A 26473-nucleotide genomic window follows, 5' to 3' on the forward strand; every position below is an offset into this window, starting at 1 on the left:
GTCCCCTCCGTGGGCAGGGGCGTTTTGGGGGGGGGGTCGGTCCCGGGTGCCAGCGCACGGCGCGGCCTCGTCTTGCCATCCCCCGCCTCCGGTAGGACAGTGCGAGGGCTGGGCCCTGCCCCGGCGGGCGGGGCGGCGAGCCCAAGGTTGCAGGGAGGTGAGGAGCTGCCCCGGGTGGGAGCGGGACCTCCAGGGCAGGGCCTGGGGAGGTGAGGGGGGCCCGGGTGGGTGCGGGAGCCGGGACCGCTCTCGGGTGGGCGCTTCGGCCACCTCATAAAGAGCTGTCCGTGCTGCGGGTTCGCATAGCCACTCGGCCGCCTCCGCGGGGGTCGGGGTGTTGGCTGGGCAGGGGCCGATGCTCACAAAATGGCGTCGTGTGGGGTGTCTGAGGCGACCGCCGAGGAAACGTGGTTTGGGACGACGCCTGAGGCGATAGAAGCGGCACCTGCGCGGCAGTGCCGCCCCGGCCTCGGTACCCAGTGACTGGGGAATGGCGAGGAAGGCCTGCGGCTCACAGAAGCCGTCCCTGGGGCGAGGAGAGCTGGTGCAGGGGTCAGAGCGGCTCGTCCCCGCTGCCGCCTTCCACAGCCTCTCTTCACAAGCCCTCTGCGGGGTCCCTGCCACGGCGCCGCTGACGAAGACCCCTCTTCGTTCTCGTGGAGCCCTGTCAGGCTGACAAAGTTCATAAAACCTCCTTCAGTCGCTCTTGAGCTGGGTAGGACTCCTCTGGAGAGGAATGAGCCATTGCAATTACCAAATCAAGAATGAGTAGCAGGAGTCTGCTCGTTAATAGGTGTGTGTCCTCCCCCCATTATTGGGGTAATCTCCAAGGAGACTCTCTTCCCACCATCCACATGAAATCTGTATGGGACTGCTATTTGCCAACCATTTGACTTGCTAATTGCAGCTCACAGAGCTTGGCTTGACCAAAGCCACCCGTTTGGGTTGCTGAGAAGTCCAGTTGCTGATTTCCCATGGGGGGCCAGCTCTCGGGTGGTGGATCTACGTGCCTCTTCCCCCGCTGCCTTATCCCTGTTTGGGAGGTTGTGGTGGGACCTCCTTGGAGCAACAGATCCCCCACAGCAAGGAAGGGGTGACTTCCCCGCACCGGGAGCCTGCTCGGCTGCGTGAGCCGAGGGTTGCTCAGGCTGGGGAGATGGAGGTTTTTAATAAGGAGAGGAGGAGGAGGAGGAGGAGACGCTACTCCCTTCTAGACACCACAGATGATTCGAGGCACACTTGGCAGCGAGTCAGGCACAGAATCGGTGCGTTCTGTTCATTAAGGAGCGACTGTCACTTGTAGCAACATTTAGAAAATGTTTCGAGGGGTATGGCAGGATGTTAATGATTGCGTGCGCGTTTGAGCGGAGACGTCCTCTCTCCTTGCTGCCACTCCTGGGAGATGAGCCCGGTGCGTTTACACCGTGGCCCGGATCTGGGGTGAGGGATGCCCGTCGGCAAAGGCACCCTTGGGACTGGATGCTTCAGGGGTGCTTTGCCAGAGGGCCGCACCAGGCATTGGAAATCATTCCCCTTCTCTTCTATAGTGGTTTCATTCCTTTCCTGTAAAATCTTCTGCAAAGCAGTGTGGAGGTCCAGTGGGTGCTGTAGGATGGGTCGTGTGGTGCTGGTGTCCTGCCAGCTCTCACCCCACGCTCCCCTGTTTTCTCCTGCTCCATCTGCCCATGTGTGAAGCACGGCTGGACAGCCCCGTTTGGGATCTGGCAGCGTTGAGGGGTCGCAGAGCAGGAGAGGCTCAAGTGTTGCCGGGGCTTAGGGCACCCAGTCGGATCCTGCAGTTGGCTCTGCTCGGGTTGAGACACTGCAGCCTGCTCTATCAGCACTGCTGCCCTGGCAGAGCCGAGGTCCTTCATCTCTGGGTCAGACAGTTACGGTTATTTATTTCCCCCACCTTGACCTTGGTGTTTGCTACCAAACTTTAGTCTCCGGCGCTGGGGAAAAATGCCTACGTCAGCCCAAGGGATCGGCGGACCTTGAACACCACGATCCTTTACATTTCCCCCGCAGCTGCTCTGCCTTTCCCATTCCTTTGGTGGCCTGTTGCAGGGTTTTATCTGTTTATGAGATCTCGGCTTTAGTGGTCTAGCTGACAAAGGATGCCTTACTTGTTTTGGAAAGGATTAGTGATGCTTTGGGTGGTTGTTTAAATTCTAGACGTAGCCCTGTGCGATGACAGCATTTACTTTTCCTCTGAAACGCTGGCTGGGAACAGGTCTGGGGCTATTTAAGGGGAGGTTTGACTAAAACTGGGGCTGGGAGAGATGCAGGGAGCTGTGCTGAGCATCTTTGTCCCTGCGGGGGAAAACAAGGAAAAGTTGTGTGTCAGGAACAAAAACCTTGGAGAGCAAACTTGACTGCCTGGGGATTTGGTTCAGAGGAGACGCGGTGGTTTCCTTCCCCTGCCGTGGCCCAGAGCTCCCAGAAAGTGGCTGAGCAGAATTTAGGACAGCAGGCAGGAGACATCCATCCCCAGCACCACCACTGGAGGTTATTAAATTCCCCTTTTCAATTTCCCTTGTTTTGCAGTTCACTTGTTTTTCTTGATCTTTGGGCAAGTGGCATTCTGTCGAGTCACCTTTTTTTTTTTTTTTTCTTTGCTGGAAAGAGCCTCTGTCTCCCAAAGGAAGCAGGCTATTTTTAGGTAAAAGAAGAAATGAGGACGTTGGGCTTGAGAATGTGTGATAAGGACTTAATTTTTTGACAAGTAGTTCTAATTTATTAGGCATACTCCTCCTTTTTTTTCTTTAAGGATTTGCTAAGTGCTCCCTCTTCTAGAGCCAGAGCACTAAATGTGTGTTCCCAGTGCTCTGGGGTCTTTGCCTGTAGCCCAGGCATTTACCCCGGGCAAAATAAATGGATTTTTTTCTATCAGAAGAGCTGAAGAAACCTTTCCAGCAAGGGTCTAAATAAGGTGTGGGTGCGGTTGTTTGCTAACCAGGGGTGTTAACTGCAGGAGGAAGATAGCACGAGTTAAACTCTGGTGGTTTTATTGGGGTCAGCTCTCTAAAAAGTAGTATGAGGTTGTCTTGGCTAGTGTGGGAGGACTGCAAGCACGGGGGAAACCGAACAAGGAGTGAGCTGACTTCTTCCCCAGCTGAAGTCGAGGGTGGTCATCTCAACAAGCAGAACTCATGAGCATGCCTCATCCTCTTTGTGAAGTAGTAAATAAAATAAAAAGAAGTCGCAGATCATAGATCCTTCAGGGAAAGGACAGGGAAATAAAGGGAAATAAACCCAAACCAGAACCATAAACATCTTTTATCCCTTGAACAGCTCAGTGTGTACGTACGGTCATGGAATACATGATGTGCTTAGGATGTTTTATTCTGTTGGGCAAACACGCCATTTCTATGACTGCGATATTAACAGCATCGTTAGAGATGTGCTGTTTTCAGAGCTTGGCCTTGCAGATTTTTTATACTTTGGAACTCAACACATGCTAATCTCAGAAATGTCTTATAAGGACATTACTGCCAAAAATCATTATTTCTTGCTCTTTGCATGCTTTAATATGGTAAGTTTAAAGCATAACCAGGGTTTATTACCACCCTTAGCAAAACCACATGCCTCCTATGTCCAGGATAACCCTTGCAATAACAGACAGATAAAGACGCTGTTGATTAGATATGCCTCTCAGGAGCCTAATGGCTTGCTGCTTGCATGCTGTGATTGCCGAAAGCCCTGGTACAGGCAGTGGGAGGAACCAGAGCTGTATCGTAGTGTTAACACAGAAGTTTCTCCTCGTGCTGCTCAGTGTAATGTTATTTTCCACTTGAAAAAAGTGAATGAAACTCCTCTCTCCTAAAGGGTCATCTTATGGAGAAGGGATTTTCTTAAAAGGCTGTGGAAGGATGTTTAAGGGTGGTTCATAACTGCTTTAACTCTTGTGTATGCGTAGGTCCAGCCCAAGCTGCTTGAGATGAGGTTGGCATACACTAAATGGTGTTTGCTGTCGCCAAACGTGGGTTTCTCAGCCCTGAAGACGGGCTGACCCTGTTTATCCTATGCAATCTATTGGGTCCTGCAAACACATGCTTAAAGATGAATTGCAGAGAAGAGGAGGAAATACAGACACCTTTGGGTTTGATGTTTATCTGTTAACTTCACAGAACCTGCCAAAAAAGCCATCCGTTGGCTTTTTTACATCTCTATCAGCCAGGATTGGATTTTAAACAGGGAGTTTGTTTGTATGCATCTTGTGCTACAAGATGTAAACCCCTACTACTCCATGTAATGCCCACAAAAGGTTTCCATGCTGTATCCTGGCTGTGCTCACATTCACGAGCAGACCTGTCACTGCAGGTGGCTGAAGTAACTGAGATGCAGGAGCTACTCCCATACAGACTTTTTAATACTGTAAAGTCAAATTGAGAGCATCAGAGGACTAAGAGTCTGTAGCTTTAGCTTCAACTTGTAACGGGCTGGACTGCAAGTATGCATGTAATTACACAGCTCTGCTGTCCGACTGTACCTTGCCAAAGTCCCATGGCTTGAAAGCTCAATGGCTTGAATTTTCTTAATTTTGTTTGGTTTAGCTTAAAACTCTTCCTAATTAATTTAAAGCTGATGTAAGCCTGATTTTTAGCTCAACACCCCCCCTCCCCCAAGTCTGCATGCCTTTTGCTCTGGCTTAATTAAATTCTTTTTAAAATCACACTGTAATTAAATCGGTAAAGTTGCACATATCTTCTGTTCTTCCCAGGGCTGGCCAGCATACACTTTCGAGGAATACTCGCCCTCTTTAAGGTGATAAACAAGTGCTTGCTAATGGTCACTTACCTGCCTCTCACTGCCCTTCTTCAAATTTCTTGAGCCTGCAAGTAGTTTCTTTCTAGTTCTTATCTTGGAGTCAGCTGGATCTTGCATGGCCCGCAGCACAGCCACTTTAATGAGCTGGATCTGTAACATACTCCTGTGCTCGCTATGAACTGCTGTGCCATGTAGGGGAGTTAATATTCCCAGCCACTTTGCAGAACTTCATCTTGCTTGCAGGCTGGTGAGAAGTGGTCCCAAAATAGCCGCGATTAATCACAGGAAATTTGTGTTATTCAGTTTTCTTCCAGATAACTGTTTACTACAACAGATGTTACAGGAATAAAATGGTGAAAAAGACCACGGATGGATATTTGGGAGCTGAGGGTCAAACTTCTGGGCATCTTGCAAGCTCTATCCCTTGCATGAGTATGATAGCCAGAGCTAGAAATGATCCTGTTAAAAAGGAACCATTCTGAATTCTCACTTAAATCTGGGTTTGGTTGACTGCAGCATGCCGTATAGGGCTGCTGCTGTGCTGGTGCACTGAGCAGTGACCAGTTGTTCCTGTGCCCTGGGGCTTGATCCTCTCATCCTGTTCACTTGTTCTAACAACTGTTGGGTTTGTTGGATGGATGCAGAGTTGGTGTGTCCAGTTTAAACCTTGGAGGGAGGTGGAAATACCTTGCTTTCCCCCCTGTTAGGTGGTAATGGACATGGAATGATGGAGAATGGATGGAGGAGGAAGGGTCAGAAGGAGGTATGGGAAAGACACGCTGGAACAGAGTAACACTTTTAACACTGAAATGGCATTTAAAAGGCAAATAAAATAAAATTCCCTCTTCTTAGTATTTGTAATAATGAGCTAATTAATGTGCAGGTGTTTGCCAGAGCCTGGGACAAGGTGGTGGTAGCTGGTAGGAGAAGGGCTGAGCCATGCCTTGGCTGTCTGAATTGCAGGAATAACGGGGTGCTCCATTGTGATGACCTGCAGAAAGTGGTTCCCTAAGTATAAGGATTTACAATATGGACCATGGGCAAGTACTTGCTGCGATGCCTGGCCTTTCCCTGCTTGTCCTGCACCCCAGGAGTTTGTTGTAGCACCATTTTGCTGAGATAATTCCTTTATGAACAAGAGCACCAGCTGCTTTGTGTATCCTAAAGCCCTCTCACTGACAGAGCTTAGAAAGAAAGCAGTCATAACCCGGGGAAGTAACCACTTGTTAGCAATGGCAGAACTTCAGGCAGTTACAGAAGAAAAGTATAAAAACTAGAAACTGCAATATTGTGCTTCACCTGAGGTCAGCCTCTTGCTTTCCCGAGGCTGAGGCTTTCAATGAGGCGTCTCTTTGCTGTAGAAACCCCAGTATGATGTGGCAGCGTCTGGACTGATCTAGCTTAACACCAAATTTTAAATAGCTTTTTCTGATATTAAAGAGAAAGGAGTAAGAAAAATGTCTCTGTAACATGTTTCTGGATTTATTTCTGTCAATGGTTTTAAATTAGCTTCTTCATGGGGGTTTCTCCATTCCTCTTAGCAGAGCCAAAAGGTCCTGTAAGAAAATTGAGAAGGTCAAGTCAGTGCCTGCCCAATCACTTGGCTTTACCTGGTGCTTTGGAGCACAGCAAAGAAAACCAGTAATATGCAGTGGATTCGTTTGGGTTGGAAAATAATTTGGGAGTTGAATGTATTTTAAGCTGAAAGAATTTTGTTATGTTTTTATTTATTTATTTCTCATCACTTTTATTCACAGTTAAACACAATACTCCATCACACAAAGCACTGCAGTGCTCTGTGAAGCCTGAGTGCAAGCGAGGAGTGTAAAATGTCAGTGTGTAAATGAAAGTAAAGCTGTTCAGAGGGTCTCTGGGTTGAGTCCTCGTAGCCCAACTGTGGGAACCAATTTTTCAGTTCGTTAGAGCCAAAGAAGCCCTTCTTGAAGGCTTCACGTCTGTGGTCAGTCTGTAAAACAGTCTGTGGTATTTTGGCTGTTGATTTCCTACTTACCCTGTAGAAACTTGGTATTTGTAAGGAAGTGTTTGAATCAGGATTGCTGAGCAAAATCCTGATCTGTTCTGTGAGTTTAGTTTTGTGGTTATGCTCACGAAGCCATCTTGAGTTGCCGTTGAGGTGCAACAGTTGGATCTGATTTAATTTGCCTGCAAATTTCTGAATGGTTAGGATTTGGGGTTTTTTTTGCCTTTTGTTTTGCATGCAACTGTGTGAAAACAAATAACAGTCTTTACACTAATTACAAAAAAAACATATCTGATGACTTCTAGTCAGGAGAAGCAGGGAACTGATCTGGGTGATGGAAGGGCAACCAGCAAGGTCTAGCAGTCAGACAGCTTTCCGTAGTCATCTGAAAAGGAAAAAACCAAAGTCCCATGGCTGGATGGCAGTAAAAACAACGGGTATTTTTTGCTCAGGGGCTGTATAGTCATGGGAGATATACTGCTGCTTAGGAGGGCTGAGAAGTGAAATACACAGTGATGATGTTTTGATGCAGCCTCAAGAAGACAACTTTGCTCTTGGTTTGAATTTGATTCCATTTTATGTGGTTCTCAGAGACACCACAGAAAGAGAGCTTTTGTTGTGGAAAAATGAGGTTCTCATTCATCAGAGTTTTGAAAAAAACAACCCAAAACTTGTTCAAACTCATACTCCTCTACTTTTTTTGGTCTGTTTTTTTTCATGAAACAAGGTATGGCACCATGAACTGACTTTGAGAAGTTTTAGGTGTAGAACTGGGGACTTCCACCCATCCCACTCTGCCACTCATCGTGCTTTCATGTTGCTCTCCCCCATCAAGGCTGAGTTTTATTTGCTTCTTTTCCCCTGGGTTTTTTGATTGCAAGTGAGCACAGCTTGCATGTGCATGAGGGGGAGAAGTGGGATGGGGAAAGTGCTTTTTTACCAATTAGAATGGTTTTTTTTTTCCAGTTGCTTGATTAACAAAGCTGCTGTCTTTAAAATCTTGGCCTGGACGTGGGAGTGAATGAGGTTTAATGCAGTTGCCTTGTTTGAAGAAGCTTGGACTAGAGGCAGCAGAGAGAGAAGTTTGTTAATGGCTTGTCTTCTGCTGTGCTGTCCTGTGGTGGTGATGAGACATGTTGTTGAGCCGACCTGTGAGCATGCTGAGCTGATCAGGAATGCATTAAAGGATAACTCACTGTCATGGGACTACAGCTCATCCTGGTTCTTGGGATCTGGGAAAGACAGCGGGCAGATTTTGGCTTCAATCGCTGTGACGGAGATTGAGCCTCAGGGTGACAATAGGCCTTCTGCTGGAAAGGTTGGGTGGTGGTTGAGCACCAGAATTCCCTTCATGGGAGACTTTTAAGATGGGTTTTTCACTTCCAGGTGGCCCATAAGAGCAGCAAGGAAAAGCACATTTTTTTGTAATTGCATTTTAGAGAGCTCATGGTAATGCAAAAAGAAAATGGAAACCACAGCCAGTAAGTTGGATCTTGTTGCCTGCCTTAGGGGAGGGAGGATGGATTCGAGCTCTGGTCTCCTCGCCTGGTCTCTTTGTGCATCCCTGATGGTCAGAGATGTTCTTGAGAACTGGCTTCTGCCTTGTGTTTCAGCCTAGGGAAGAAGTACATGTGCATTCCTGTTGTCCTTTCTTTGAAGTAGCAGAAGGGTAATTTTTTTTTTTCCCGAATAATGTGGATGAAAGAAGCAAGCACTGAAATAGTCCTATCTGCTGGCAGACAAGCAGTTGGCTGTAGGTAACCTTGCACCATGAAGTGCCTTGTGGTATCTGAGAAAAGGACACTTTGGCCATCATCTCCTAGCAAGCCCATACACAGCACAGTCCCTGCTACTTGTCCCTGTTAATTTGCTTGGTCCCTGTATATTCAGACTTTTTTTTTTTCCAGGAAGAGGGCTAGGAGGATAAAGCAATTTTGCTTCTTGGAGAAAGCCTTCAGAAAGCCCCAAGGCTTCTTCATACAGATCTTTTAAGTTTCATGAGACCGGGAAAGTACTTCTTCCCATACTGGGTTGCAGCATTTCTGGTTGGTTTTGTGTGTATGTGTACTTAGATATGAATGTTGGCCATAAGCATTTGAAGGAATGGTCAGCAGCTCTGCATGGTAGAATTAGCTTTTTTATATTTTTGTTGTTGTTGTTGTTGTTGTTGTTCTGGACCTCACCGTGCAGTTCCACTGGAGCCTGAGTGAGGGCTGTCGTCCCGACCCCGCTCGAATGGTCCTGCCCTTGCCCTGGGGCTTGTCTGACCGCAGAAGGAACGGGTTCAGGCAACACCACCACCTGAAACCAAATCCCTCGTTTAAGGATTAGACTTTTGGCACTCTTAGCTCCCCGATCAGTCAGTTGCAGCATTGGGTGAGTGTCAGCACTGGCACAGGGCAGGAGAGGAGGAGGGGGCGTGGGAACAGGCTTGTGGCAGGATGAGTTTGAGCTGCTGAAACGTGTCCTTAGCTGGGCATCGCTGAGGTTGTACCAGGCAAGGATCAGAGCAGGAGACCACCGCTGTACCTGAGCCAAACAAACAATGACCCTTGGGCTACGGGACTGGTTTCCTGAGAGCCTCTGCAGCTTTGCAAATTGAAATCTTTACTTCTAAAAAAACCATTTATGTCATGCACATTTGAACTTATGGTCTCATTCCCCCTTTCCTGTGCCTTGTACTGTCATTTACACCTTTGTGAAGTGGGTGTAAAGTACTGATGTTCTATTTAATTCTGTTTAATATTTTTCTCACTGTGAGATGCATATCACAACAATGAAGGCAGTGGAGAAGTCGGGACCACTTAAATTTAAAAATTCCCCCCCTTGTGTTCTTGTTTAAACCATGTACTTAAGACTGCTCTGAATTCTCTTATTGCTGTTCGGCGTTGAGCAAGTGCAGAAGGCTGGGCAGTGGGAGAGGGACGATGGTACGTGGGAGCGCTCAGGATAACGTGACGAGGGACCAAGTGAGTCATGCGTTAGTCATGTCACTCCCTGCACCACTGGCAAGCATCGGGCAGTAGTGATGTGGAGGACAGTGACATCTGCGGAGATCTTTATACTGAAAATAAAAGTAAGGCAGCAAAATGTCAAGCTCGCAAAAGCTAGAAAGTACCAGAATTAGTGTTAATTAAATCAATGCTACTTAAAAACCACTGGGCTTTTTTGCTGAAGTTATGTGAAGCTATTTTGTTTAGTTGTGGGTTTTTCTTTTTTTAGTGCAGAACATGGAAAAATAACAGCAGAGAGTTTTGTAAGCAGCTGAGAACTGGGTGTTGCAACGTGAGGTGGTGGACAGCCGTGTTGCTGGAAACTGCCATTAGATAGGGATTTCTGCCTGAATAAGTAGGCAGTATTATTGGTATTTCTCTGCGCTCGATGGATTCAGCAGAGAAGAACCAGCATGTTTCATAAAATTATGCCAGGCTGTGATTAAATGCCATTCTCACTGCTGTACCCATATTCCACTCCTTTATTTATAGCGCGCTTCCGTATTACAAATGCAAAAAGAGACTTGCCTGCGTGTGGCTGGAGAGCACCCAGGGCAAGGGGGTCCCAATATTCAAGAGCACCTGGAGGTTCATGACCTGTGTCCTTTCTGCATCCGTGATGGGCTGCAAACTCTGCTGGGAAGAAGCCATAGGAGAGAGCAGCTGCTGGGCCTGGCTGCCCCGTGTCCGTTTGGTGTTACCGATGTCCAGATGAGAGTTCAGGCTGCAGTAAGGCAGTGCTGGCACTCAGCCTACATCTGCATCCAGATGAAGGAATCCAGACTGATGTTTGAGTGATGATGTACATGTATCCTGAGTGCCCTCAATATATCAGTATTTCACGGTCCAGTGCTTTGGGCTTGCCTAATTTAATTTTTAATTTTTTTTTTTAAATACTGAGTCAAAACTGCTCTCCTTTCCTTTGGAGCTGCCTGTGATCTTTCCAGCCTATTTCACAGACACCTCCCCCTTTCTTTCAGACTCTGTTCCCAGTTCTCTGGATCCCTTTCTGGTCCTTCAGACACTTTTGCTGCTCCTGGTGAAAGCGTTTTCACCAGTTTTTGCGCGGTGTTATCCCTACACAAGCACATCTAGATTGGATTTTTCCAAATGTGCCACCAAGAACAAGCCCAAACCATAAAGTTAGGGTTTCTTTTACATATGTTAAGGTTCACAGTCCATATTCTGCTCTGTGTTTGTGTAGGGACTGGCACAATGAAACCCAGCCCTAGTTCAGTGCCTGGACAATTCTGCAATAAATGTAAGACATAAAACTGGATTTGTACTTAGTCTCGTCTTAGACCTTTCTCATTCTTTCCAACAAGGAGAAAAGTACTTGTTCCCTTGTTGAGACTTTAAACTCTTTTTAGAACATTTGAAAATATAATTTCACATACCTTTTTTTCCAGCGGTGTATGGGTGGAGGAGTTTCTTCACGCTAGTCTCTCCCCAAAATCGGGGACCCTGTGGTGCTGCTGGTCCTGCGAGATGGGTGCTAGCAGGAATGAGGACAAGCAGCACAGGGACCGTGTTAAAGACGTTGCAGGGTGGGAATTCCTTTGACAGCATTGCTAGGTGTGGGAGGTCTGGAGTTGCATGTTGCGCTTTTGTGGCCTCAGACATCTCCCAGGAATCCCATAGGGAGGCAGGCAATATTTCATTTTGGGGGGAAAAAGTAATGGATATTTCAGCAGCTTGATAGTATCCCTTTAGTAAAGCATCTATATTGGTATCCTGTTAATAGCAACGCTGCTATTAGCAGGGTCCAAGTCCTCATCTTTTCCTTTCAGACTTCCTATCATAAATTACCAGTGAATAGCTTCTATATTATTTCTTTTTAGTTGCTATTTAGTTCTGCAGAGGAAATAAAACCTTTCTCCGCAGCAGGTGAAAGGCAATTTCTAACTGAACACGTTTTGGTTTTTTTCCTGTCTTCCAGACTTCATTTTATGGCAGATTCAGGCACTTCTTGGACATCATCGATCCGCGCACTCTCTTTGTTACTGAGGTAATGTATACGCACTTGTTTTCTGAAAGTCCTGTTTATTAGACAGGTTTGGATTAAAAACAATTTCTTCTGTGAACAGCAGAAGTAATGAAGCCAGGTTTCCAGTGGATTTGTGTCTCACAGTTGATTGATTGCCCAACTGAGCTCTGTTAAATCTGTAGCAAAACTTGCTTTTTATTAGACATCAGCGAATCCACACCTGTCAGTCTCATATCTCCCTCTAGTAACTGGTGAGACCCTGAACTGGTTTCAGTCAAACTTGCCAGTGATGTAGTCTTCCCAGAAGGAAAATTCCTACAGGTCTTCTTGGAAAAACATGCAGGTGAGTAGATGAGAGAGCAAATATTAATTCTTATGGAGGAAGTGAGCTGAGTGGGTTTGCACCAGTTTTTCAGTGGCTGCACTCAAGATGACCTTTTCTGAGGAAAGTGTTGTAGTTTTTCCTTAGTTATTACTGTGTTTCTAACAGGCTTTTGGGTTTCTGGCCCATTTGTGCTTCATTTAGTGTTATCCTGCATTATTGCATTTCTCTGCTTTCATAAAATAGTGACTAATAGTGGTGGGGAGTCCTTTAGAAGAAATATTTCTACTGGTGATCTTAAATTATGCCTGTTGGCCAGAAAACTTAGGATTTTGGTCCCCCCCCCCCCCCTTTTTTTTTTTTTTTTTTTTTTGAGGCAGGGTAGCATAAGATGAAAATACACATGCAAGCAATTCTCAAAACACAGCGAGCTGAACTGCTCATCATAGCTAGCTGTGAACTGAGTCCAGTTCTTTACACACTGTGATAGCAGTGGGAAAAAACACCTGATGCAACTTTAAATAATCTCTTTCTTCTAAATCAGCTAGCTTTTTTCAAAAACAGAAGGCTAAGATGTATCATATTGTTCATTTTGAGTACCTTTTGTATGCGTGCCCAAGAGAACCACAGACAATAAAGCAGCTGTTCTTACACCATCAGATTGAAGGTTATACTTTCCTTTGTAAAAGCACAGGTTCAGATGAAGTCTGAGATCAATTTTCAAAAGCCACCAACCTCAATACGGAGCTCAGCCTGGGGAGGTAACCTGCTAGCAAAAGAGCATTGCAATTCCAAAGAGGCGTCGTGTCATGATAAAAGGGAAGGAAAATCACAATATTACCTGAGGATGCAGTGCAGTTTGCAGATGTTAGAGCTGCTATTTAAAGAGGATGTAAGCACATATGCCGGAATAAAAACAATACTATGCATTAAAGGCTTGGTGCTGCTCTTACCTTAGCAGAGATTTAGCGTTAAGTTCAACGCAGTGCATATTGAAGGAGGTTTTTGACAGCATGGGGAATCCTCCAGTGTGTGTTTGCGGTGATGCAGAGGCTGTTGTATGTGGTTTGTGAGCTCTCTTTATATATTTTCATAATTTTGATTCTGAAATTCGTAAATGGATGCAAAGGGCCTTCACTACCTAATGATGCTTTTTGGAGGGAAGGAGAGGATACTCTGCATGCAAAAGGGAATGGGATGTTGGAGAGGGGAGACCATCTTTGTCCATTTTTGTCATGCACTGAGAATGCTAATTGAACACCTAAAGACAGCAAGGAAACAGGCTCAGAAATGGATCCAGACAAACATTGAAACACCCTTCTCTCGCCAGGCAAATTTGCACCAGAAAGCTTTGCAGGGTTGATGTTTGGTAGGTTTCCATAAGTGTGTGGTTTCCAGCCTAGTGTTCTGGGGCACGATGTCTGGGATGGGATCTGCTTAGGATATTTGAGGATGAACATGGGTCTGGGTCTCCAGGCAGCTGCACCAGGAGTTCCTGAGTCGAGGTCACTTGGACAGAGGTTCTTCTGGTAGGACAGAAGCAGGTGATTCTGCTCATCTTTTTGGTGGATTTTGTTATGCCTCAGCTTGTTTTCTTTTCCTCCTTTTAGAGGAAAATTCTCTTAGGTGGAGATCATCCAATCCAGTTCCGTTTAGTTAAAATTTCTCTTCCTTTGGGAATGTTTTCATGTTCTAATAATAATCCTCACCTTTCTCAAATCTCCAATTAAGCCTGTATTGTGTGTTTGTACGTAGGGTTTTTTTTTGGTTTTTTTGTTTTTTTTTTTAAGCTGGGTAACCCACAGTGCACAATGCAGGACCAAACTATTGTTTTTTACAATGGCATTAACAGAGAAAAAGGACACAGTTCTCAAACCTACTTCTTGTGTATCTCCAAAGTGGGGGGATATGAGTAAACTTAATCAAGATAGTGGTTCTACTTTTTGAAGTTACAAAATAGGTTTAAGAAGGCATCACTGTGTTCACATTTGGGATAGGGTAAGCACTTTCACACTATGGCTATGGTAGTATAATGAAACAATTTAAATTGAGCACTATAACTCAGTCTGGTTTCATTGTGTACCCAAAACCTGAATTCTGTCTACCATTTGCTACCTCAAGCAACAAGCAGTTGTGGTTCCAGAATGAAAACAGGTGTTTCAGATCCTGAAAGGCTCACTTTTCCTCTCCTTTGTGAATTTCTTACTTTTTAAGGACTGAATCCCTTTTGCACTTTGAGGACAACTATCTTTCTCATCATGCTCCATGTAGAGGGTGTCTAGACTCATGGGCAAGCTATCTGTGAGTAAGCAGAGGTACCTGCTCTTAACTTCGATGAGATGATCCCTCCTTTGGCTCAGCCACATGCTTTTCTACCTTCCTATTGTCAACTTTTCAAATTGTTAGAAGTTTTTGAAGAGGTTGTTAAGGTCAGCTGGTGTAACTTAATTTTTCCAGACACTTTTTGACAAGGTTCTTCTAAGAAATGAAACCTAGGGAAAAAAGACCAAAATCTGAGTGGCCCGTTTTTATCCTGGAGGGAGCTGTCAAGATCTGAGTGTCTTAAGCAATTCTGGGCCCCAAACTGAACCTCAACAAGCAAGGGAGGTTTGGTGTCCTTCTATGGGGTATAATAAGCATCGGTCTGAATTTCGTGGTCTTCGGGAATGGCTTGGTGGCTTTCCAATGGAGGAACTGGCCTTTGTCCATTTTCTTTGGGAGTTTGAATTATATATTCGTGATGCTTCAGTAGACCTTCAGCAGCACATTTCATGAAGTCTACATGAGTTCTCTTTCCCTGGAGAAGTCTCTTGGCAAAATAGATGTGGACACCTGGGGTCACGGGAAGCACTTCTCGGAGCACAAAAGCTGCTTTGTTGATTGTCCTACTTGCAGTGGTCTATATATCTGATCTTGTACTTTAAAATACTCTATGTGTATATACCTATAACTAAAAGCTGTTTGGTTTCCTTTGATAATTTAGGTGGCAAATTAAAATCTAGAAAGGGTTTGATGAGAAAGCAGCCGTTTACAGAGAGCTCCTTCCCGCTGACAGATGGCTGCATCTTTCAGGCCCAGGGTTCTCGGGGAACAAATAAATTGCTGTTTGTCTTGGAGGAGCTCACTAGCAAATGTAAAAAAAAAGTAGATAAATGAGTCTCTAATGAGAAGGGAGGTTAATCCCATGGAAAATGCTGGGAAATATAATAATTTTTTTTTTCCCTACATCCTTTTTTTAATTGCTGTGTGTTACATCATTGCATCCTACTGGTGGCTGTGTTTTGAGGAAGGATGAAGTGACCCCTCTGAGTGGGGGAAACCAAGCACAGTGATATCAAGTATAATTAGTCTCGGTGACAGTCCTCTCTTACTCATTTATTTTTCAATAAAGGAGATTCTTAACACAATTAAAAACTTCCTTGTCTTTTAGAGGTTCTTAAGCATTAATCCTCAAGGGATGCATACTGAGTACTGGATTATGTTGTAGCCGTACTTTGCAGTCTGTGAACTTGCAAAAGGAAAGCATGTGTTTGTGCGAGGCACATGGCAGGGGCACTTGGAAGCCAGTTGCTCCAGTTTTATCTTTAGTGGGTTCTGGTAGAATAATTATCTGTATCAACCTTACCTACCAATTTTACTTGCTTTCTGAGTGCATATGATATTGAAACAAGGCACTGACCTTGTGTCAATATAGCATGTAACCTCTAAAGAGGAGGTTTTCTTGTGTGCTAATTCATACCATTACTGGCTTTCTAATGAAATAATTTTTTGGCAGCTGCAAGTTTGCAAACTTTTCCAATAATCAGGAAATGTGTAATTTCAGAGGTCAAGCCTAACAAGTCCTGTTGCTGAGACCATGAGAAACCCCTCAGTGGGGGTAATGCCTATTTTTGAAATGTGTGAGGTTAAAATGATTGGAATAATACTTTTAATTGCTCTGTAATTAAGGTCCATCGGGAGAAGCAGTAGGGACCAGCAGATATTTTGATAAGGCTAACTTACCCCATCTGACATTAGCCTGGACAGACTGTTAACGCTCTGTGGGAAGCTCTTCATGGAGAAAGCTGGGGTTCTGATAATAAAAAATAAAGCAAAAGTGAAATAGGAATTAAACTGAGCTCAAAGGGGCCGTGTGTTATCTGCTCTTGCTTTATCTCATTGTTCAAAGCATAAATCTGCAGAGCGCTGAGCATCTTGCATTCCCATATTTGGGTTTAAAATGGAAGCAGGATTAGATGTATGTTATTTATATGAACGATACCTTCTTACTCAGCAGATTGACTGTCTGTGTTTATTCAGTGTCACATCTGCTGGCTCTACTTGAACAAAAAGTTTCTGGCTCCTGTTGTCTGTCACTGTAGATCCAATACAATAGGGCCAGCTGGAGTCAAGTCTGCCGTATGTATCATTCGTAGAGTAGTGAGACAAAATCGGAAACTGTTGAGTTGCTGATGGCAGAGCACAGCTGGATTTCCGTATCCCACATCGAATTTGTGGTGCTGGTGGCCAGAAGACTTTTGCTTTGGATCACGTGCCAGTAAGTCATTGTTGCTCTGAACCTGAAACCAGTGAAACTTGCAGGCACGCAGCAGATCATCAGTGGGCTAATGTGGCCTCAAAACCCCGATACAAGCCCCATATGAGCAGAGTGAGATGCAAACTCTTCCAGCATGCCCTGTCCCATTCATGGATTTTCTCTGAAAAACCTCGAATGCAAAACTTGACTCTTTTTCTGTTGATTCTGTAACAGTAATGTTGTAGTGCTACTGGCATAATGACTGTTATTACGGTCTGTATGTGCACATATGGGTTTCTGGAGGCAGCTCTAAGCCATGTGTAGGCATCAGCTGAGATCCAAAAGAAGACAAGGCACAGATCTTTCAGACAGAAACAGTGTGCCCTTGAGCAAGGAGGACAAGGTGAAAAATCGGTACAGGAGCTCACGTGCTGGGTGGAGGTGTCTGACGCATGTACATGTGTGCAGTCATCTATGGGACACAACGTAGTTGTCTTTTATCCCACCAGGGTGCTGGAGTGATACCTGCGAGGGACTCGGGGTGCCAATGAAGGATTCCTGGAGGTGGCCATCAGCTCATTGTGATGATGTAGGCTACTTTCCTGCTGGCATCTCTGGTTTTGTTCTTTCTCCTCTTTTCTCTGGCACACCAAACTAAGCCCCTAATAATGTGATCCTTCAGCAACTCTTTCTACAAAGACTGAAACTTTCTGCTGATGTAGTCCTGCAAGTGTGCTCCAGGCAACGACCTTCTGAGTCAGCGCCTTTTGGCCTGAGTCAGGGCAGAACAGGTTATGTTAGCTCTCTGCACTAACGCCTATGGGTTAAATCTAAGCCAGTGCATTCAGACTGAGTCAGGTAGTGGATTTTGGCCATGCAGCCAGCTTGTGCCATGCAGCTGAGCGCTCTTCTCTCCAAAAGGTGCCTGCTGGGAGCTGTCCTGGCCCATGGTAAGTGCCAAGCTGTGACCAGGAATCACTTGGCAGAGGGCTAGATGGTCTGAATCAAAACTATACCAGAGATCATGCTGATGCAGGCTCATGCCTGGGCTCTGACTTTAATAGCACAGCCATAACCATAAAACCCAGGCTCATGGATCAGTGGTAGCCCATTGCATACTTCTCACGGGCTTAGTGAACTGACCTGTGGTTCAAAAGCTGGGTGTTTTCCAGCTGTGTTCAGCACGAGGCAATGCTTGAGCCTTTTTCCAAAGACCTGTTGTTGTTGGGTAGTGTTTCCCAGGCGGACATGGCTTAAGCTGCTGTGGTGGAGCACCAAGTGTGAGTTTGTGCTTCTGAATTGCTGAGCATGGTAGATCCCTGGCATTGCTTCTGGGCTTAGGTTTGTAAGAACATCCTCCGGGTGCAGATGGTCTGTCTAGCACCCTATTGTGAGAGCTGAGACCCCATCATCCACCACTAGAAGTGCTCTAGTTTTTACAAGATAAGGGGTATGAAAGAAATGATACATACTAGTAAAAGCTGTGGTTGCAATTTTTTTAAGTGATGCTGTAAAAACTCAAGTGACACTTCTTCCTACAGATAGCAGTAGAGAAATCAAGCAACAATAAATATTGAAACAGTAGCACAACCTTGCAGACAGACCTCTTTTTTCCCTGTTAAAATGGAAATGAAGTGTAATCTTAGACATTATCAACTATCATAATAATGCTGTATTGTGCTAAAAGCCAGGGAGTGGAGCTGGTTGGCATTTGGAGCTGTTGCTTGCTGTAAAGTTATTTCCTATTTTTTGGAGGCTCTGGTTAAAAGAGTGTGCTTGACTTTGCTAGAAGGGGATACAAGGCACTAATGAAACTTTGAGGCTGTGGGTCATTCGCTAAAACTACCTGAACACCTCCAAGCCATGTGAAAGGCATCTTCTTAATGTGGTCCTTGCTTTTAACACTTTTGTTCGCTTTCTGTACCACTCTTTTGTCAACCTCAGGAACCATCAGCAGTGTTGGTCTAGGACTCTTTTATTTGAGAAAGTTCCCCTCTCTCCCCACAGAGCTGAAAGAGGAAATTCATGAAGACTGCAATTTTAAAAGCAAAATCGGGCTTTTTTGTTTTCTGTTTGTTACCATACTAAACAAGATGGGATCTGGCCAGGGTTGTTATAGTAACTACTAAGATTTCCTCAAGAGAAGGAGAAAAAAATAGAACACAGACCCATTCATCTATTACTTCCAGTTTTTCATTCAGAGTTACATGCTGTTCTGTGGAGATAATTTGCAAGACACGCAGTGTAGGTAATTTCAGTGACAAAAACACATACCAATAATGAGCACAAATGGCTCTCCAGAATGTTGTGCTGGCACTCCTGAGTTATTTTCTAGCTTTGGAGGCAAGAAGGGTTGTCTTCACTGGGTCTGCAGTCATTAGTCATTCAGCTGTCTGGCTTTTCACCTCTGGATCATCAGGCTGTCTACAATATTACACAATTATATTTTATTGATACTCATGCTAGGTAATAGCTTTTTCCTAATACGATATTTTTAAGCAACCATGAGGCCAACAGGGTAAGGAGCTATCAACAACTTCAAGAGGCTCAAGTCCTGTTGTGATCTTGTGTGATAACTTTTCTACACAGGTTGGAAATGCCTGGAACAGCCTAAAAATCCTATTTGTTTATCATGCCTGCAGTGCTTCATAGCTTTCCGGTGATCAACCAACACTCTTAACTGGTCTTTTATGTAGTTGGTCATTGCAGCCACAGAGCCCTGAGGGTCTTGCAGGAATCGGAGCCTGCCCAGAAGAGCATGGCCACATGTCTGTGCCATCGGATTTCATCCTATGTGTCTGTTTCTCAAGGTCAGCTTTTCTTTTGTATGAGATCCTCAGCCCTTCTGGAGGACCACTACATCACCCAGTGCAGCATCACCAGAAAATAACATCCTAATTAATAACTCTTCCTTTTTGTCCAATGTCAAGAGGACTTGGCTTAAATAATGACTCATTTCTTTGCCTGGGATATCAGATAGATGTGGAAAAGTATGACCAGTGACTTGCCTTATCCATTGAAGTATTCAGGACGTACTTATGCTCCTAAAGAATGCCAGCTCCTTCCAGGAAAGGGCTCACATATTCACTTTATCACTTGCTCATTATTTTTTTATTAAGATAAGTTTAAGTTTTAAGACAGATTTAGCATATGTATGGATAAGGGAAGGGGGCTAAAAGTTAAGACACAAATTTTTGTTGCTATATACAGCTTGTCTCTTATGTCTGTTGGATAAAGGCAGTTTGGTTCAAGGGGATACAGAGCAAGCAGCTGGAGGAGAAATCCACTGAAGATCACTAAATCCACAGAAACCTCATCAGCCTTGGCTGAAAAGAGTGGCAGGCTGGGAAGGTGCTTAGGGGAGACGTTATTTCTGCTTGCCACCTTCTTGCTTTTCCCTGTGTACCTGCTTGTAGCCACTGTTGGAGAAAGTTTGAGTTGGGTGGATGTTTTTTCTGAACCTGTAATGAAAGCTTTTATATATTAAGTCATTCTCTGATTTTTGGAGCAAAGCAGTGTTTCCACAGCCAGCTTTTTAGGTGAAATGGGTGATTGCCTAGCCTTTGAAGGAGGGAGGTTCTTGGATACACTCAATCATCCTTCATTTCCTATACTCTTTGTAAAATCTATAAAAACTGGTGAATATAGTTTTCTGAATTTCACAATGCCCCAATACAATGGGCATAGAAGAGCAAAAGAAAGTGCTCACACCTAGAACTAAAATATAGTCCAGTGTTGGCCTTAGCTATCTTTCTTTGAGATCCTTCATGCTCTCAGCATAGCTTAGTCCCTTTTGGAACGGGAAATGAATGCACCAGCAGTTGAGGGTGATGCCTGAATCTGCAAGTGGACCTAAGCCCCATCTGGTAGGACAAATCCAGAGCAGCGCTGAGAAGTCCCAAGCAAGTGGCTTAGCAAAGTGCGAGAAGCACAATCGACAGCTCTTTCTGCAGGGGCATGTCAGGCGTGGAGCACGGGACAGGCTGAGTAAAAGAGGGAGCCAATTTCAGGCCAACACACCCAGAAATAGGCCAGAAAACAGTAAATTTATCACTACACATGTGTGTAGTAACACAGGGCTGTGGGCTTCGGCTGGTAGCACTACCTCGGCATTAGCACCAAACATGAACAAGCCCCATCTCTGAGCCCACGTTTTGCCAAGAATATATAGTTTTTTGCAGAGGTCATTCCTATCTGATGCTAAGCCTCGTTTGGCGTCTTTGTACAGACTCTCCACTTCTGCTGAGTAGCTGCTAATCAGTGCAAGAATATATAAAATATGTAAAATACCAGGGCTGGAAATAATGTGGCGCTGATGATGATGTGAGCTCAGTCAGTGTAAAAACGGCTGTGGATCTGATCCCAACCCGCTTGCTCTGCAAAGTGAAGGAATTGCCACTATTCCATATGTCTTGTGTGTTGATTGTTTTAAGGACAATAGTCATTCATTAATTGCCGCTTTCAGGTTGGCGTAACTGCTGGCGCTTCCAAGGAAACAACAAAGTACTCTTTGATGTCTGCATGAAAAGGAGAAAAGTAGTTTCCCTGCGACCGATCCCATGGACGCGAGCACATAATGAGCTCAGGGACGCTCGCCTTATTTGCAGGAGAGTTGTGAGACTGGGGCTTGCAGTGACGACGAGGAACCTTGACATGATTGCACTAAAAGCACAGGGCTTGAGATGAGCCACCAGCACATTATATGTTATTTTAGACAAAATATTCTGTATTTATGAAATGTCCTCTGGCACTAATATTAGAAAAGCTGTCAGAACAACAGAGCTAGTGCAAAATGTCAAACTGAAGTCTGTGTTACTCATCTGGATGACAGATAACCTGCAGGAGGCTTTTGAAAATGTTTAGCCGAGTGATTTGTTTGGCTTCAAATATTTGTGAGCCATTACTTGGTGATCTGGTGCTTTCTGCAGGCTTGGATAAGCAGATTTAACCCCACTAAAGCCGTTCTTTATATCCTGACTTGTTCCTTTTTGGCTTGGACTAATCAAAGAATCTTTCTACCTGTCTACTTCTGCTCTGTGGGGTTTTCTTTATTATTTCAAGAAATATATATATATATATATAAAAAATGTAGAGTGTATATATACACACTATGTAATGTAGTATATATAAACACAATATAGATATATTTCTTGAAATTTTTATATATGTAGTTCTTGAAAGTATTATATAAACTTTGACTGCTTCAACTGCAGAACATTCTTTTATATTTCTATACATATATGAATAACTGTTCTGGGGGTAAATTGATGATTCTGACAGGCTGGTAGCATGGCTTAATGCTCTTGTGATCCCTTGAACACACAAAATGTATTCTTCTATTTTATCACAATGTGAGGAAGAACTTTATTTACACATGCATATATTTGAATCGCTAGCGATAGTCAGATTCTAACTTTAACTTCACTGATGACTGACTTCGGTATTTTTAGAGAGAACATAACTGGTTGTACAAACCCTGTCTAAATGAGTGTGTAACAGGCGCTGTAAAAAAGCAGCACAGGTCAGCAGTTCAGCGTAGTGGCACTCTGAGATCTGTCTGAAGTATGTTAAAATGTCATGGTATTTCAGATAAATTAACTCAGGCTTCAGTGTGCAGATACAAAGCAGTACTATTAATGTTGCCTTGCATGCTGTTAAATGCTAGGTCCAGTGGAGTTGCTTTTCTTTATATGGCTGTGCTGAGATCAGGCTAAAACTTGCTGTGTTATAACTTTTTAGTGGGCACCGAGTTCTTAGTGGTGATGCTTAATATGTGCAGGCTTCTACTTTGCTCTTCCCTTCGGCTGTACCTCCCCAGTACATGCCCTGGGAGAGGGTGTGGGGGCAAAGCCAGGTCTTCAATTTAAGCAGTTTCACTGGGAGATATTAATCTGAGAGCGGCATGTGGTGATACCAATGTCTGAGATGGGTATTCTGTGTTGTACTGGAATGTATCCATTTTGTTTTAAACTATTTTCTACCTTTAAGTGAGAGCTCATTCACATCTCCAAGATTTATCAGATCTCTGGTACCGCATTGAAGACTCTCAGGTTTTTGTTGATGTCTTCTATAGAAGCATTGTTAGGGGGAGTTTCTTCTGTTTTCTCTTTTGTTTCTCCCTCAATACTTCAGTAGTTAGATTTAAAACAGCAGGGCTGTGCCAACCAGCAAAACAAGTATCCATGCATCCTTTTTCCTTTTATATCATACGGGTAAAAGGACCCCTCATAAGATTTGCACGAAAGAAGATTAATTCTATAACTTAAATTCATTGCCTTCAATAAAACGATTCAGTGCAGGACAAGCATTGCTGACCACACTGCTGTTTTATTTGCAGAGTCGTCTGAAGGAAGCTGTGCAGTTGTTGGAGGATTACAAACATGGGACTTTGCCCCCGGGAGTCACCAACAAAGAGGTAAGAGGAAAAAGCCTTTGCTCAATTCCTAGTTCTTCCTGTCATCTAAAGTGGGGAGGATGAGGTGGCGTTTTTAGTCTGGGTCTACAGTCAAATGCACTACTGCAGGACATTTTTGGTGTTTCTGCTGGTAAAATCCCATACCGGCTCTGTTCAGTTGATTGCTGACTTTTGCAATGTTGCTTCTGGTCCCTTGCAGCTCAACTGCCAGTGTGTTACAGTGAATTTGGGTTGTTCTGAAGTTTCCACGTTATAAATGTTGCTGAGCAGAAGTGATAGCAAGGGGCTTGCAATACAAACATGCCAGTTTTTTATTTAGAATAAGTAGAAAGTTTGCAGTTTCTGACTTGTGGAGTTACCGATTACCTTGGGCCAAGGCTTTTGCTTCCCTTTCCCTTGCAAAGTGTATTTGTACAGTTAAAAGAAAAAAAAAAAGTAATTTTCTTTTTTTAGCTGAAGGAAACCTTGCTGTCAGTCCTGTAGGTTCTTGTACCAGCAACTGTGATGCATCAGCCCCCTCTCCTACTGTGTTCCCGTTGGTTATAATAATTGCTGTGTTTCTTCAGGGAAATAAATGTTGTTTGGACTATGTATAACCCTCCAGATGTCCTTATGTTGTAGATTATACCATCAGTAGTGGTACTTTTTGTTGGGTGATGTTCCTACTGTTGGGATGGAAGCTGAAGGAGGTTGTGGAAGCCCCACTGATGCAAAGGTCTTAGCAGGGTTTAGGCAGTTTTTGAGAAAAGGGTCATTTTTGGTAGAACTTGATTCTGCTTTGGGGTGGGCTGGGTGATCTCTCCAAAACCCTGTCTGTCCTGTTTTCTGGACCTTTGTTGGATATTCATCTGTATGAACACATGAAACTTGTGGAAGCAGAGATGAGTATTGCAGGGGGGCTAGACTGCTTTTTGAGCCTTTTACCCACAGGAAGATCGATGATTTTTGTTTCATGCTACTGATTTGGAGGTATTATCTCACACGCTTTTCCTTATCTGTCCATGTGTAGACACCTGACCATAACACCGACACAGGGGCTTTTTTGCGGTGCTTGTTTGTGCATCTAGCACAAAAGACTTCAGTCCTATGTAATTTAATGTAATATAAAAACCAGCATGAACTGATTGGCAGACCTGCTTCAGGAGATATAAGAAGCAGGCGTGCCAAAGGACCAGTGCACCTCCCATGTCAACAGTGGTGGAAACGGTAGAGAGCTCTTCTCCCATGCCCTGTAGGTCAAATAACCTCTTTTATTTTTTTTTCCTGTTCACGTGTGATAATTTCTTCTCATGAAAGACAAGTATAACAGGTAAATGGAGAAAATTAAAATTTGCATTCGCTTTAGAAAGTGGCTACTTGTGTGGTAGGTGCTGTGTTGGGAAAGAGGCATGGCTTCAACAAAAAATAAACGGGAAATACCCTCTCCCTGCACAATGTGCAGTACAAAGCATTGCTCTCCTGGTCTTTTGGTGTCACTGCATTCTTTCAACCATAATCTGATGGCAAGAAAAAAGAAACAGGGGTTGAGGAAAGGAGAGAAGCAGAGAATGATGCAGCAGCAGATGACTCAGTTCCCATCTGCCTTTAGAAATACAAGTCACTTGCTGTGGCAAACCACACAGACTTTTGACCTACATTTTGCGTTTGCATAGTGACAGTCCTAGGTTATACCCAGAGTTCATTCAGAATGGCATTGAGAGCGAGCAAACAAAAGTATTGTGTTTTTTGTTTCCCTCAGTCATGACAATGTACGCATGAGGTGAACCTTGTTATGCAAGTTGGAGGGTTCTGAGTGTAAAATAAAGGTATGGGGCAGAGGAGGAGGGAGAAAATGATGCCAGAAATGCCTTCCTGGAGAAATGTTAGACATCAGTGTAAAAAATAATATTTTTTGTAGTAAAATCTTGACACGGTTCACTTTGATCACAGTGTCAATTATGTTACAGGGAGTTTAAGTAGTTTTGCTGACTGTAGAATAAAGTAGCTCTCCCAGGAGGAGCCTGGGGTGGAATTGCAGCATGTGCTTGTTACTGTATTTAACTGTGCTTTGCTGCATTAATTAAACCAAGCCACAGGGAGAGGTGAGCAAGCTATGGGTAGACCCCAGCCAGTCTGTGAGACTTGAATGTTCACCCAGGATACCACAACCACTCTAAAAAGGGTGAAGATGGAAGGGACCCGAAAGCAGATGACAATCCGTGTGCCCGGGCTGCAGTGAGATAGGAGCAACTACAACTACAAAGCAGCTGGAGCTGCCTTGTTAACCTGGAGAAAGGATCCATGAAGCCAGCAGGTATCAGTCCTTCTTTACTCCTGGAGCTGCTGGTTGTAATGAAACCAGAGGTAAAGTGGGCAATAAAAGGATCAAACGCTGTTTGGCATTCTTGTGATCCACCTGGGTGAAGGTGAATGGGAACTTCTGACTGGATTAATTGGGAGCTTCCCAGTGTGGCATGATGGGCTGGCCAGCTCTTAGGTCATGATGGTGATGTTCCTCAAGGGACACCTGAAAACCCTGAGTCCCTTTTGTCTGAATGTTCTTCTTCTCCCAAGTGTGCTCTTGAGTGGACTTGAATAAACTGCTTGTCTGCGTATGGTTGCAGTGAAGCAGGTGAAAATCTTCAAAATGTGGTTGCTGATTATCTCTTCTGAGAGCATGATTATTGCCAAATGGGTGGATATCTTCATCCTCTCAAGCAGACCCACCAATTTAGAAATAAACTTCTCCTGTAGGAGAATTGAAAACTGCAATTAATCATTGCACAGGTGGATATTGTTATGTGCTTTTCTCTTTGCATCAAAGGTGATCTTTGTAGTCTTTTATTGGCATTAGTTGTTTCCGTCCCCTGGGGCACCTTCTTGTCATGCAGCTCACGTGGTATCATTCTGCCTTTGTGTTTACTGCTGTGCTGCAATCACAAAATAACACTGAACTTTCAGCTTTGCCAGTGATGACCATTTCTATCAAAGAACTAAAAGGCCCAGATGATCTGTATGAAAATGGAGTTTCATTGAATGCTAAAGTTGTGGTGACATCAGGTGTTGGGTACTTCTCACAATGATTAGCCAAATACTCCCCTTCCCTTCTCTGAGACGAAGAGGAAGATCTAACAGTAAATCTGATGGAAACAGGGCTGTGGTTGTTGTCTCTGCATGGAGGACATGGGGCTGGATGCTGCTCTCAGTGTATGCCACAAAACTTGCACTCTGAGCATCAGTCGTTTCCTAACTCCAGGGGCAGAGGGGAAGGTGGAGGGGAGCGTGCGGGGAGATGTGGGTAGCTGGCAAGCTTGCCAGTGCTGAATTAAATATGTGTGTGCCAGATATATACAGCTCTAAGTGTCTCATTAATTACTGGTGCATTTGCAGAACATACAATGCGCTGGTTGATTGCTTTGGGGGAGGGGAAGCATCTCACTTGCATAGATATCACCCCAAATTTTCTACGGGTGAACCAAAGACACCTGGAGAATACATTTTTTGCTTTCC

At 44.4% G+C, this 26473-nt stretch overlaps 1 protein-coding gene across 4 annotated transcripts in view; it reads left to right on the top strand.

Moving 5' to 3' along the window:
* Nucleotides 1-26473, top strand: part of SFXN5 (sideroflexin 5) — a 101550-nt gene that overhangs the window by 398 nt on the left and 74679 nt on the right. For 2 of the 4 annotated variants that reach the window (XM_010580806.1, XM_010580804.1), the window contains exons 2-3: nucleotides 11684-11752; nucleotides 22907-22984. In XM_010580806.1, coding sequence (XP_010579108.1) covers nucleotides 11684-11752; nucleotides 22907-22984 — 147 coding nt within the window. Of the gene's footprint in view, nucleotides 1-8658; nucleotides 8797-11683; nucleotides 11753-22906; nucleotides 22985-26473 lie in introns of those variants that run through there. The other 2 variants (XM_010580803.1, XM_010580805.1) reach the window with 2 other exon arrangements.

The sequence above is a fragment of the Haliaeetus leucocephalus genome, unplaced genomic scaffold (assembly GCF_000737465.1).
Source record: "Haliaeetus leucocephalus isolate CR32 unplaced genomic scaffold, Haliaeetus_leucocephalus-4.0 Scaffold741, whole genome shotgun sequence".
Taxonomy (NCBI): Eukaryota; Metazoa; Chordata; class Aves; order Accipitriformes; family Accipitridae; genus Haliaeetus; species Haliaeetus leucocephalus.